The sequence below is a fragment of the Grampus griseus genome (genome assembly GCF_964374135.1).
Source record: "Grampus griseus genome assembly, chromosome: 4".
In the NCBI taxonomy this organism is placed as follows: Eukaryota; Metazoa; Chordata; class Mammalia; order Artiodactyla; family Delphinidae; genus Grampus; species Grampus griseus.
In genome coordinates, this window is record NC_138997.1 from 125,732,684 (window position 1) to 125,746,404 (window position 13,721).

General features: G+C 36.7%; 1 protein-coding gene across 1 annotated transcript in view; it reads left to right on the top strand.

Moving 5' to 3' along the window:
- AFG2A (AFG2 AAA ATPase homolog A) overlaps positions 1–13,721 on the top strand; it is a 348,368-nt gene that overhangs the window by 6,149 nt on the left and 328,498 nt on the right. Inside the window, exons 2-9 of the mRNA XM_082653515.1 lie at positions 68–189; positions 1,222–1,379; positions 4,886–4,944; positions 5,586–6,230; positions 7,201–7,330; positions 7,837–7,893; positions 9,386–9,509; positions 11,894–12,149. Of these exons, the coding sequence (XP_082509641.1) occupies positions 68–189; positions 1,222–1,379; positions 4,886–4,944; positions 5,586–6,230; positions 7,201–7,330; positions 7,837–7,893; positions 9,386–9,509; positions 11,894–12,149 (1,551 nt within the window). The remainder of the gene's footprint in view (positions 1–67; positions 190–1,221; positions 1,380–4,885; positions 4,945–5,585; positions 6,231–7,200; positions 7,331–7,836; positions 7,894–9,385; positions 9,510–11,893; positions 12,150–13,721) is intronic.

The following is a 13,721-nucleotide window of genomic DNA, read 5'->3' on the forward strand; positions in this document are numbered from 1 at the left end:
AAAAGAAAGCATGCTTTAACTTCAGTTACAAATAGTGCAAAAATAATTTTCTTTTCCTTCTTGGTAGACGACAAAGTTCCTAAAGCATTCCAGAATTCCCTTGTTCAACTTGGACTCAACACCATGAAGTCTGCAAACATATGTATTGGTCGACCAGTGTTGCTTACCAGTTTGGATGGAAAGCAAGAGGTGAGAGTCCTTTTCATTTCCTTACTTTAGAAATATTTCAGATGTTTTTGATTTTAATTTTCAACACAAGCAGTAATAAATGAAAAGCTGTATCTTACAAGACCCTCACATCTATGTAAACTTTTCCTTCCTTTGATACCCTCTGAGTTGTAGGCCCTAAGTGCCATGATATAGAAAGAAGCCTTTCCTCCAGAGGTAGTGACACACTACCAGCCCTATTTCTCCCGGTCTGTTAGTTGTATTTCTTCACAGAAATGTTATTTTGGGTCATCTGTTTTGTATGTAAATATTTGATTACCCTCCGTTTGTCCTGGCTACCATTCATCATACCTGAGACTCTAAGTCCAGAACCTTTCCTGGGTCATTTTGGCAGCTTAGCTTTCTTCCTCTGACTCTGCCATGTCTTCTGCTGCTGCTTCATCAGTCAATGTTCTCTCATCCAGTGGGGTCCTCTCAAAATGTTTTGCAGTCTTATATCTGCTGATGGCTTGCCTCCCATTCCTTTCATTGTTCTGGGCTTATACTGTAAAACATCCTTTACTGTGTTTTGTGGAAGAGAAGACTATAAATGTGTGAGCTCAGCCTGTTATCCGGAGCTAGAAATCTTTGAGTTTCTCCCTTACCATTTAAGTCGGTTGAAAACCAGGTTCCCATGGAGCTCTTGTACTGGGTCACTCGCTGTTTCCTAGATGTAGTTTATGCTCCAGACTGAACTACCTTACAGTTAGCTTGCCTTCAGTATTTTTTCTCATTTTTCTCTTATCACCTGTTAATGCCTTTGTCTCTTTTCTTAAATCCACCTTTCAGCTCTTCCACCATTTTCACTGTGGTATTATTCCTAATCTTCACAAAAGAGATGTAATATTTATAAAAAAAATAGTTTTTTTGTAACTGATGTCAAATCATAACTCCTTTGGGGTATGGACTGTGTTTTGCAGATCCATGTACTTAACTGTGCTTAGTTTTCTTCCTTATAAATGAATGATATTCTACAAATATTTATTATATTTTTGTTTCCTATGTTCTGGGCAGGTCTATACGGCCTGGCCTGTGGCAGGATTTCCTGGAGGCAAGGTTGGCCTGAGTGAAATGGCACAGAAGAATGTGGGTGTGAGGGTTGGTGATGCCATCCACGTCCAGCCTGTTTTGGGTGCTGTGCTGCAGGCTGAGGAAATGGACGTGGCACTCAGGTTTGGCTCTTTTCTTTGGTGACTGTCTGGATCAGTGCTGCCCAAATGAGTCACAAATGTGAACCACACATGTAATTTTTCATTTTCTAGTAGCCACATTTAAAAAGTGAAGAGAAAGAGAAAGTAATTGTAATGGTATGTTTTATTTAACCAGTATATGTAAAGTCTTATTTGAATTTATAATAACTACAAAAAACTATTAACAAGATTTTTCATTCTGTTTTTCAAACTGAGTCTTCAAAATCCTGTGTGTTATGTTACACTTGTAGCATATCTCAATTTAGGCTAGCCACATTTTTAGCACTTGATAGCCACATGTGGTGAGTGGCTAGTGGCCTACTGTGTCAGACAGCACAAGCTAGATGGGTGCTATGTGATTTATGGACTATGGACTCTCTAATGTCCCGTGACTAGAATATGCCCTGACATTTCAGGTGAGAGGAATTGTTGTTGATGGATATTTAACAGTTTTTTTTTTTGTCTTGGTTTGCTTCTTGTCTTTTTTACAGTCGTAAAGACAGGAATAGATTACTGTGATTTGGCAAGAAACAAGTTTTAATTAAGACTGCTCAAGCGAAGTGTACCTGATTCTGTATTTTAACTCATTGATTATTCGGTCAAATAAAACAATTATATCTATCCAATTTTTAAATAGTCCCCCACCAAAGATGACAAATATGGTTAAAGTATATCACCCATCCTCTTGAATGTTCTGTATCTAATAGGATTTTTACTCAGTTTGCATATACAAGTCTTATCAAAATTTGTTTTAAAAAAAAAAATCTTGGGCTTCCCTGGTGGCGCAGTGGTTGAGAGTCCGCCTGCCGATGCAGGGGACACGGGTTCGTGGCCCGGTCCGGGAAGATCCCACATGCCGCGGAGTGGCTGGGCCCGTGAGCCATGGCCGCTGAGCCTGCGCGTCCGGAGCCTGTGCTCCGCAACGGGAGAGGCCACAACAGTGAGAGGCGTACCAGAAAAAATAAAAAATCTTTTAATACTTTAATATCATGTTTGTAAAAACTTGGGGAATTTTATATGCCAGAATCACAAAACATTTTTCAGTCATTAGCTTGATTTTGAAAAGTTTTCTTCACTTTTCTACTTTTGTAGATTCCAAGCTTAAGCTTTGGTGTATTTTTTCTTTTAAAAACAGGAAAATGTCTTCAGTGCATTGAATAACAGTTTAACGAGCCACAAAATAAAAAGCCAGAAAGGAAAAGAGAACATATGTTGAGCGTCAGCTGTGTACTAGCACACACACCCACACTTTCCTCTTTTTCTTCTCTCATTTAGTCCTCTAAACATCCAGCAAGGTATCCATATTTATCCCTCTTTACAGATGAGGAAATGGGCTCAGTGAGGAGAAGTAACTTGCCCATTATTTTATGGTAATTTTTTAGTTAATTCAGGTTCAACAGGATTAATCTTCATACTGTTTTAAAACAGTGCTTTAGGTAGCAGTAATCAGTTGATTGGGTTTTTGATGATTACTAACAAATGTGACCTCTTGAGGGCGCAGCAGTCTTAGGTGATAATGATTACCTACTATAGAGGGACTGTATATGTTTTAAATGGAAACTTGGTTTTTTATTTTAAAGAACCTTATGTTTTAAACATGGCAGAAGAACTTAGACAAGAAACTTAATTTCCAATAAGAAGAATCAGTTATTTTAGTCTGCTGTTTAAATCCTTCAGTTGTATCTGAAAAAGTTTATTATCAATATTAATGTTAGAGCTCCTTCTAGTGGAAATGATTTTATCTGTGCTTTTTTAAAAGCAAAACTGATCGTTTTACATATTTTGCATATTTGCAAATATCTTCTCTTCAAAGTTTAATAAATAAAAACAATTTAAGTAGTTTCAGAGTTCTTTAAACAAGTAAATTTAAGTATTTAAGGAAATATGTACAATCTTCTCTTTAGTTTATACACGCAGTTGATTCATGAAATTTTCTCCTTGTTTTTCTCTCTCTCTTTTATATGAATACACAGTTGGTTCTCATTATTGGTGGTAGTTGTGTTCCATGACGTTGCGACAAATACTGAATTAGCGAATACTGAACTGTTGCTCCTAGGGAGGGTGTGTGTGTGTGTGTGTGTGTGTGTGTGTGTGTCTATATGTATGTGTGTATTTATTTAACACATATAAATACGTGAAAATATTTATCTTATGTAGATTATAATCTTAAGTCCTTGAAACAACTCATTCTGGTAGATTCTATTTTCTTTATTTTTCAAATGAGGAGAAGTGGCTCAGAAATATTAAGTGACTTGCCTGAGGCCACCCCATTAACAGATGCCAGAGTTAGGATGCAAACCCCCTCTGTGTGGTGCCAGAGCTGGAACTTTTCACGCCATACTGCACTGCTCCCTACCCTGCCCAGCTTCCATCCTCTGGTCACCTCTGAATGAAAGTTGAAACAATAGGCCTTTTTCAGCCTCAGCTGGGAAAGTATTGGGTTACAGTTTTTGCCTGCTCTGTGCTCATCCACAAATGACTGGCAAAGCTCTGCTAGTATTGATTTTGGGGTTATAAACACATTTTAGCAAGTAGGTGAATTTGTGTACGGAATTTTCAAATAATGTAGTTTGGCTGTATTGATTTTGTTACTGATAAGGTGGTTGGGAGCAAGGCTTAGATTTGGACCAGATGCTCCTGCTAATACACCTTTTCCTGAGCTAAACCATTCTCCCTCTGTGATCTCTGGCAGAGCTCGCAACTGTAGGCTTCCTCTGCTGATATGGGCTGCTTACACACGGAGGAGGAGGGAAAATGCACATATTCTGAGAACTCTCTAAGAATGTGTTTCTTTACAAGTGTAATGATTTTTAGGCATGTTTCCTGTACTCAAACAAGCAATTTTCCTGGAAGACACAGTTTTTGGTCAGAAGAAGGCTTTTCCATTTTTTCTTAGGCATACCCTTTCTCTAGCATAAACTTGCACTGTACCATTACTCCGCTTTTTTTCTACCTCTTCAGATAACGTACTCTATAGGATTTAAATTTCTTTAAAGATAATTTATAAATTATACAAAGAGAATAAAGTAAGCTATTAATAAAAGCCTTTCTCCAAGCTGGGCAAGTTCAGAAAGGAAATGATTAATTGAGGCCAGTGTTTTTCCAATGTTTCTGACTATAACACACAATAAAAAACACATACTTTTCATTGTGATTTATTGCTCCTATACATCCACAGATGTAGTACATACATGTACACACGTGTGTACATGTATGTACCCGAGTATATAGGGGTGTGTGTGTGTGGTGTGTAAGATAGTAAAGAAAACTGATTTAGGCCACTGGGACACCAAATTGCAAATGGTGTTTTCATGGCTATAAGAAGTATCTAAAAAGTGTAATTCCAAAATTGTATAAATCATTTCCAGATTGTAAACTAACGATTCTTTTGATTAGGTCTACATCACAACTGTGTACATGTCATTTTATATTACATTTTCGTTTCTGGTGTACTTAATGCTGGTTTTTATTTCTCCCACCCTTCACAGTGACAAAAATGCAGATATTAATGAAGAACAACTGACTGCTTGTCTTCTGAGAAAACTAGGTGAGATGTCTCTTTCATGTGTTTTCTAAATGTTAAAAAGCAAGGCAGCAGCAAATAAACTGATGTGTCTTTGAGATCTTGTGTACATAATGCTGTTCTTTAAAATAGTGTAGAGAATATTCTCAACGAATGAACGTCCTTTTAAGATAGGGATGTAGTATCTGCCGCCGCCCCCCACCCCCAACTGCCAAGTAATTGATTGGTAGTTGAGCAGTGGAGAGAATTTTTGACTTAACTGTGAGCAAAGTCAGTGGTAGAACTAAGACTTTTAACCCTTGAATTCTGTTCTTTCTGGTCAGGTATGTTATCTTGGAGTGTTGGTGTAGGTGTGCCATTTTAGCTTGGTTTGTTACTGAACATGGAATGCCTGCCTCTGTGGGGTTATAGCTGATAGAATCCTAAATGTACTGAGTGTAGAGAATTTCAGAGAATTAGCTTGACCTTCTGTCTCCAGATAGTGCCCTATCATAGGGGAATATTAGGTCCTCTGTTTTTCATAACAGTTGTTTTATTAATACTTCCATCTTTGATTTAGTCTTTTCAGTCAGATAGTTTTGTTAATAGATGAAATAAATTGCTATTTAAACTTTAAATGGGTGAAAAATTGTGCTAACGTATATATTTAATAAATTGTTTTCCAGATGGCAAGATTGTTTTACCAGGCAACTTTCTGTATTGTACATTCTATGGACGACCATGCAAGTTGCAAGTGTTGCGAGTGAAAGGAGCAGATGGCGCGATGTTGAGAAGGGCTCAGAATGACTCTGACACTGTTGCCCGGGGAATGGCCTCCAAGCCATCCAGTGTGGAAACTAGTACCCTGGATATATCCTTACAGCTAAGCCAGTTAGGTCTGGAAGTGCCCCAAAACCCAACATCAAGCAGTACTCCTTACAAACCAGGAGATGGCAGAATGATAAATAAAGCTGGTGGTGTTTTGTCAGGTGTTACACAGAGTCCTGGGAATGGAAGTGGACTTGGACTAGAGGCAGTCACAGGTCTTAAACGTCATTCTCAGTCTGCCAGAGAAGGAAATGAGCAACCTGTCAATGAAGAGAGATTGCTAAAGTCACCCAGCGTGGGAGCACAGTGCAACACCGATACCTTTTATTTTATTTCTTCGACAACAAGAGTCAATTTTACAAAGATTCGTACAAATTCAAAAGATCAAGACAACCAATTAAAAGTAACTTATGACATGATTGGTGGCTTAAATAGTCAGCTGAAAGAAATTAGAGAAATAATTGAATTACCTCTCAAACAGCCTGAGCTTTTCAAGAGTTATGGTATGATTTCTTCAGTGTACTACACCCAGAAATGTTAAATTCATACTAAAAGCAGTTGGCTCATTTCACTTATCTAATAATTGTTCACCCTCTTTTCCTGTTTTTCTTTCCTGAGTGGGAGGTGTGGTAGGAGATGCCAGTTAAGTCGGCCTTTTTCTATGCTTGGTCTCTTCAGGTTGTAATGTGAGTTAGTTGTAGCCTTGTCTCTCTTAACTGCACACTTCCACAGTTGTTTGTATTGGATCTAGAGTAAGTATCTTGTCATGCTAGATTAGCCGTAATGACTAAAAAAATAAATCAAACATTTAAATAGTTTGGATAAAACTTCTTTGTTAGGAAATGTAGCTGGGTGCAGATCTCTTTGCATTGAAACAAGTAGTTAAGGGAGTGACTTGGCTTTTAGAAAACTCAGGGCTTCTTCTGCATTGTTAACTGCCCAGATCCTCTGCATATATTTGGTGCATACCGTGTCTTTCTCTGCTTTTTGCTTTTTCTTTTTTCATGAATATCTATATCTATCTATCTATCTATCTATCTATATATAAAATGAATACTTGGATTCACATATAAAAGGAACCCTGGTAAGGCTTATATTCTCTGAGATGGCTAGTTGGATAAAAATTGGGGTTGGTGGCTTATTTTGCATGCCCTTCCTGTTGTTTGGGCTTTGTTTTTTGATCATTGAACTGTGCTGTGTGGGATGGGGCATGTCAATAGTGTGGGTGTTAAACCAGTTTTTTTTACTAACCAGCCTGACCTGGTTGGGTCTACAGAGAGAGAAAAAGTCATTGCTTGAGATCAGCGTTTGGGCTAGTTAGTACATTTTTCTATGGGGAAAGGGAAGTTCTGACTCTTACTTTAGTTTTTGTGCAAGGTAAATTTATTTTATAACTCGTGTTTGAAGTCATATGACAACACTTACAAGCAACCTAGTAATGCTGCATCCAGTGTTCTCTGCTTTTTCTTCTAGGAATTCCTCCCCCTAGAGGAGTGTTGCTCTATGGCCCTCCAGGTACTGGAAAGACAATGATTGCCAGGGCTGTTGCTAATGAAGTTGGTGCCTATGTTTCTGTAATTAATGGCCCTGAAATTATTAGCAAGTAAGTGCATAATTTAATAGACTAAACAATATTATTAGATATACATCTTAAATGTGGTTTTTAAAAAATGGCTCAATAGTATTCTGTCTGGATATTTCACACATTGAAATTTTTTTTTTTGTGTGTGTGTGTGTGTGTGGTATGCGGGCCTCTCACTGTTGTGGCCTCTCCCGTCGCGGAGCACAGGCTCCGGACGCGCAGGCTCAGTGGCCATGGCTCACGGGCCTAGCCGCTCTGCGGCACGTGGGATCTTCCCGGACTGGGGCATGAACCCGTGTCCCCTGCATCGGCAGGCGGACTCTCAACCACTGCGCCACCAGGGAAGCCCACACATTGAAATATTTTTAATTTGCTTTTTTTAATGTGTATAAACATTAAGTTTGGAAAATAATTTTTGAAAGTAGTATTAAGTATTGTGGAAATATTTGAAAAGTCAGGTGAGCTTTTATAGACAGAGCTTTAAAAATGATAAGAGTTGGTCTTTAAATGTATTTTATTTGTTACAGATTCTATGGGGAGACTGAAGCAAGGTTACGTCAGATATTTGCTGAAGCCACTCTGCGGTATTCTTTATTTTTGGATGTTTAGAATTAGTAGTCCAGGGTGTATTAATGAAAGTAGAGATAGTAGTAGTTTATACGAAGCATGAAAGAATAGAACAAAAATAATAGTGATAGCACTGGAAGTAGATTGTAAGTTTAATGAGGTTCTATCTAATCTAATTCTATCTAATATTGTTTTGGAAATGTGAGAAATAAGTTATTAAATTACATAATGTAGCAAAAGGTACAAACTTCCCGTTATAAAATAAATCATGGGGATATTATCTACAGCACGGTGATTGTAGTTAATAGTACTGTATTGCACATTTGAAAGTTGCGAAGAGAGTAGATTTAAACAGTTCTCATTATAAGAAAAAAAATTTTATGACTGTACGGAGACAACGTGAATTAGACTTATTGTGGTAATCATTTCACGATACGTATATACAAATGTTGAATCATTATGTTGTGTAACTGAAAGTAATGTTATATGTCAATATCTCAATTTTAAAAATTACATAAGGTAAAAGAATTAAGACAGTGCTGTCCGATAAGTCATGTGAGTTTGCTTGAGCATATAAATTTATGATTTTCTTTCTTTTGGGTACATCTAATCTCAATAGACTATTATAGTTGCCCTTTAGGCTTAAAACTTTGTTTTATTACAGTTTGCTTCAAAGTGACAAATCTTTTGCTTTAAAAATGATTCTTACTAATCATTTCTCAGTTTAGGCTACCATTGTTACATTGCAAGGAGTATTAACGAGTGGCCTGTAACTTGGTCTAATGTAGTTTTTTCATAATATGGCTATGTCTCTTTCATTGTTTTGGTATGTAACCTACCATAATTACTGCCCTCTTATCAAAACTTCCATTTTTAAAGTTTTTTCCCCCAGTAGATAAAATAAGTAGTCTTTACTCCAAATACTGAAGATTTGAGAATCAGTGGTATACCTTATTGTTTAGAATGTTTTTATTGTCACTATTAATTTGTTCCTGGAAGTTGAGACTTCCTCTTACGAGAGAATTCACATCTTTGTATGGGAGAATTGGTCATCTTGAAAGTTGTTTTTTTAGTAGATTTTTAAAAAAGAGCATTTCTACTTTCTATCCCTTGGAACTTTAAACCATCTCCAAGGAATAGCATCACTGGCCTCAGCTTCTGAAGTGATCCAGGCATAGCAATTTAGTGGGCATTAGTGGGCAAGTTCTGTTTGGGCATAGACTGTCATCTCATGAGCAATACATGTTCTCAGTACTCTACTTTTTATTGAGGGCAGATCTACTAGAATGTGATATTGGTGAGTTAATAATTTGGGCTAGAATTAATCTAAGATTTTTCAGCTTAACATCCTATTGCTTTTGTCTTGAATATTATTAATTAAATCCTAAATTTGATGCATTGCATTTCAGTCAAAAAATTAAAACAATTTCAATTTTTTAACTGCAGTGCAACATATCAATTAAAAATTAAATATATATTAGAGAATTCATTTTACTTGTTTATTTTTAGGCACCCATCAATTATTTTTATTGATGAGCTGGATGCACTCTGCCCTAAAAGAGAAGGGGCTCAGAATGAAGTGGAAAAAAGAGTTGTAGCTTCACTCTTAACACTGATGGATGGTATTGGTTCAGTAAGTACAGCACCAGTATTGATTTCTGTAGGAGGGGCTATTTTCTTAATAATATGCATGTAGTGGCAAAAACTGTCAAATATGTCTGAGTTTTTTGGATACTCTAGGGTAAGGAAGAAATATTAGCTGTAAAAACTAGAGGAAAGACCCATAAAATAATTTTCTTCATGATTTCTTAGTAACAGCTAGGACAGTATAACCTGGCATATTTTTCTAGCATATAAAATTATATACAATGATAGATTTATAATAAATGGTGTTAACCTAAAAACCTGAAGCCCAAGTCAGTAAGGAAAATTTAGCAATTAAATTTAAGGGGAATTTACTAAGAAATTTCATGAGTAAGTCTTATTACTCTTGTAAAAATTGATTCTTTGGGGGCTCTAAGTTGGGCAAGTGAAAGGACAGAAAGTGAGAATAATGGGAAATGTGTTTGTACAACATTTAAAAAGAATTTACTCATGTTACCAGATTCTTTGATAGTGCATACAGTCTTATATTAATAAAAACTATGTGCTGATTATGAAAGGGAGATCCATAGGACTAATAGGGAAGAGGAATGAAGAAAAATTCTCTCAGACTCCTGTTAGGCATTTATCAGAAGAATACACTTCTTATGCAAGATTGTAAATAACTCATATTTTTAGAATCATAGTATGTCAGAACCAAAAGAAATTATAGAAATCATGGAGTCCCCAGTCTTTTGCACATTGAAAAACTGGGCAATTCGAACTTTTTGGTTTTACTGACTATTGGTAGAAACTGAACACGTGAAAATAACGGGAACGTTTGGTATTGTCTCTATTATTTGCTAACCTGTGTTACAATTTTAAGAGTAACATAAGAGAAGGGTTGTAACCTGCGGGAGGCTGGATGACCATCTGGTTCTCAGTCTTAGGGCACTACCTAGGTGTGATCATAATGTCCCAGGTTCGGTTCTGAACTTACAAAGCTGGAGGATTCAGTGTTGTTAGTATGTTGGAGATAGTGGAGCTCTGAGGATAGATCCATAATAACAACACTCACAAGAGACTTACATAAACTGGGACACCAGTTCGTCCATTTATGATAAGAAGTATAATTATTATCAACTATACTTCAATGAAAAGAGTTTTAAAAAAGAAAAAAGTATAATTATTAAGCTGACCAAATACTTTGTTTATGAACGGTTCTCTTTTCATCCTGAAGAAAAATATATGTGGAGAGCTGTATTATAATTCGAATGGATTTTGGTGAGTAGGAAATCAGGAGGCTCTGTGTTGGAGGATCTTAATTACTATGTCATTGCTACCTCTTTCTCTGCCACTGGGATAGACCTGCTGTGAACTGATGTTCTTGCCTTTGGGCAGGACTGGGAGCATGTGACACTGATGTTTTCGCCTGAAAATGTTTAAGGGCCTGTATTTTTGTCTTCTAAACTCATAATTCATAGGTTCACTGTAATCCGTGCACTTCCTGTTGGCACATCCAGTATAGTTGATTAGGTTTGAGTTTTCTTACTTTAAATCACATTCCAATTAAGCTTGTCTCTGTGAGATTACACTTGGGTCATCTGAGTAGAATGTTGGATAATTTCTACAGGTGGCTCATTGTGAACATAGTTCTTTATAATTTGTTGTTCCAGATTTTATTCTCAGAGTAAAAATCCGTATGTATTCAAGAGTATCTGATACTTGGGTGTTGGTTATATTTTGTGTATTTTCAGGAATTTGAATATTTATCAAAACAAAATAGAAACAGTGAATGTGAGGAAGATTTCTTAGCCAACTGCGTAATAGAGCCTTGTTCTGTTTGAAACACGTGTAGGTCATAATCTTTGCTTTCAAGTAGGGAAAAGGACAACTTAAAACAATTAAACAAATTAAAACTATGGTATAGGGTATATATGTTGTTATTCATGAGAATTGTGTAGTTAAGATGCTAGAAGTGGGAGAGACATCACTTAGAGTAGATAGTTAAGTATTGGAAAACTTTCTAGGTAAGGGAGCATTTAGACTGAGCTTTGGGAAATATGGGATGAATGACAAAATTTGAGAAATAAGGGATAGGACTTAGCCTAGTTAGATCTATCCTTGCCTATATAGCGAGTGTGTATTTTTAAAATTTTTTTACTTTTAGAAGAATATGTTATATATATATATATTTTTTTTTCTTTTTTTTTTCGGTACGTGGGCCTGTCACTACCGTGGCCTCTCCCGTTGCGGAGCACCAGGCTCCAGACGCGCAGGCTCAGTGGCCATGGCTCACGGGCCCAGCCACTCCGTGGCATGCGGGATCCTTCCGGACCGGGGCACGAACCCGTGTCCCCTGCATCGGCAGGCGGACTCTCAACCACTGCGCCACCAGGGAAGTCCCTGTAATATATTTTAATTTTGTTTTGTTAGGAGGGAAGTGAAGGACAGGTGTTGGTTCTTGGGGCCACAAATCGTCCCCATGCTTTGGATGCTGCACTTCGAAGACCTGGACGGTTTGATAAAGAAATTGAGATTGGAGTTCCGAATGCACAAGACCGGCTAGATATTCTCGAGAAACTGCTTCGAAGGGTGCCCCATTTGCTCACTGAAGCTGAACTGCTACAGCTGGCAAATAATGCTCATGGATACGTTGGAGCAGACTTGAAAGCCTTGTGTAATGAAGCAGGTGAGAGTGATTTGCTGTAGTGACTCTGTACTTATGGATTTAATAACTGGTTTATTTACAAACTGATAATTTATATCTCACTTATTTCCTAATGGAATAGCTAAATTTTTTTCTAATCATAAAATATGTATGTTTTATGAAAAAAATCTGGATAATTCAGAAAACTATAAAAATGAAATAAGAATCACTCTTAATCCCTCTTCCTAAAAATAAAAATATACACATAAAAATATACACTTAAAAAAAGGATGTACTTGGCATATACAAGCAGTAAATAAATATTAACTGCTGTTAATATGACTTAATAATTTCAGATTTTCAGGTATTTAACTGATCTTCTGTTTCCCCTAATCTAGCAATGAATCAGATTTTGAGAAGGTAATTTTTAAAAAGATTAGTCTTAAAATTAAAGTGTCCAGTTGGGAAAATATGTAGTTTTGTGTATACTGTCTTAAATACTAGTGTATGTTGTGTTATGCAGTCGTGTTCTCTAACTTTATATAGCAGAATAAAGCTTAAGAACAGTGTGCGAGAATTTTTGCAAGAGATTTTTCTGAAGAGGCAGGGGTGTATAGTAGAAAATGGATTTTGAGTAGAAAATACCTTTAAAATCAATCTTGTGGTCTTGGGCAAGTTCTTTGCCTTATCTGAGCCTTAGTTTTTCCCATTTGTAAATTGAGGGGGTTGTGGTAGATGATACTTAAGTGCCTTTGTACATATGACATTCCTTGGATATAAGGGAGAAGAAGAAATAAATGGAAAAAAAGAAGGGAAGAAAGTAAGGGGGGCAGGGAAGAAGGATAGGAAGGATAGGATGATCTAGAACATAACAAGGAAGTACCCAAGTTAGGCACTAAACCTGGCCTGGCCTCATTAGCTACTTTCATACACCTGGCTTTTCCACTCTTCATTGTCTTCTCTTTTGTGTCTGAATGATTTAAACTTAGGTGGTTAGTCAGGGCTTTCTCCCACAATGTTCTTAGAAATAATGCTACAAAGCAGACTAATGCTGATTGTGAAGTTAACTGCATTTTCTCATTGAAACAGTCTGACTAAGGACTTGATTAACTTATACATTTGGTTAATAGTGTGACTCAGAAGGAAAGATAAAACAACTTAAACTCTATAATTAAAAATAGTCGAATTTTGCTCCAAATGCTATAGAATGGGCATATCTCACTTATTGAATATACAAGGGCACCCCTAATGTGTGCATTGAGCATAGGAAGAAAAAACTCAGCTATACAGTAAATTTGAACTACGTATTCTCCTAGTTCTAGGTAAAAAGAATTGAACATTTAATGTTGCCTTCTAACTAAATTCAAATTTAGAGGAGTTATTAGGGGAAAAGTTGGATGGCTCTTAGTCTTTTAAAATGACTGTCTAGGGAAGTTTGAACTGCTGTGCCCCCCTCTTTTTTTTTAACATAGCAAATGCCCTTGGACAAGTAGAAGCAGTCACAATTATTACACTGACCTTAGAATTACACACAAAGTTAGAATCATATTTTTTACAAAAAGAGTCATGGTAAAATTTTAATATTTAGAAGCAGGATGCTCAGTACATATCTGA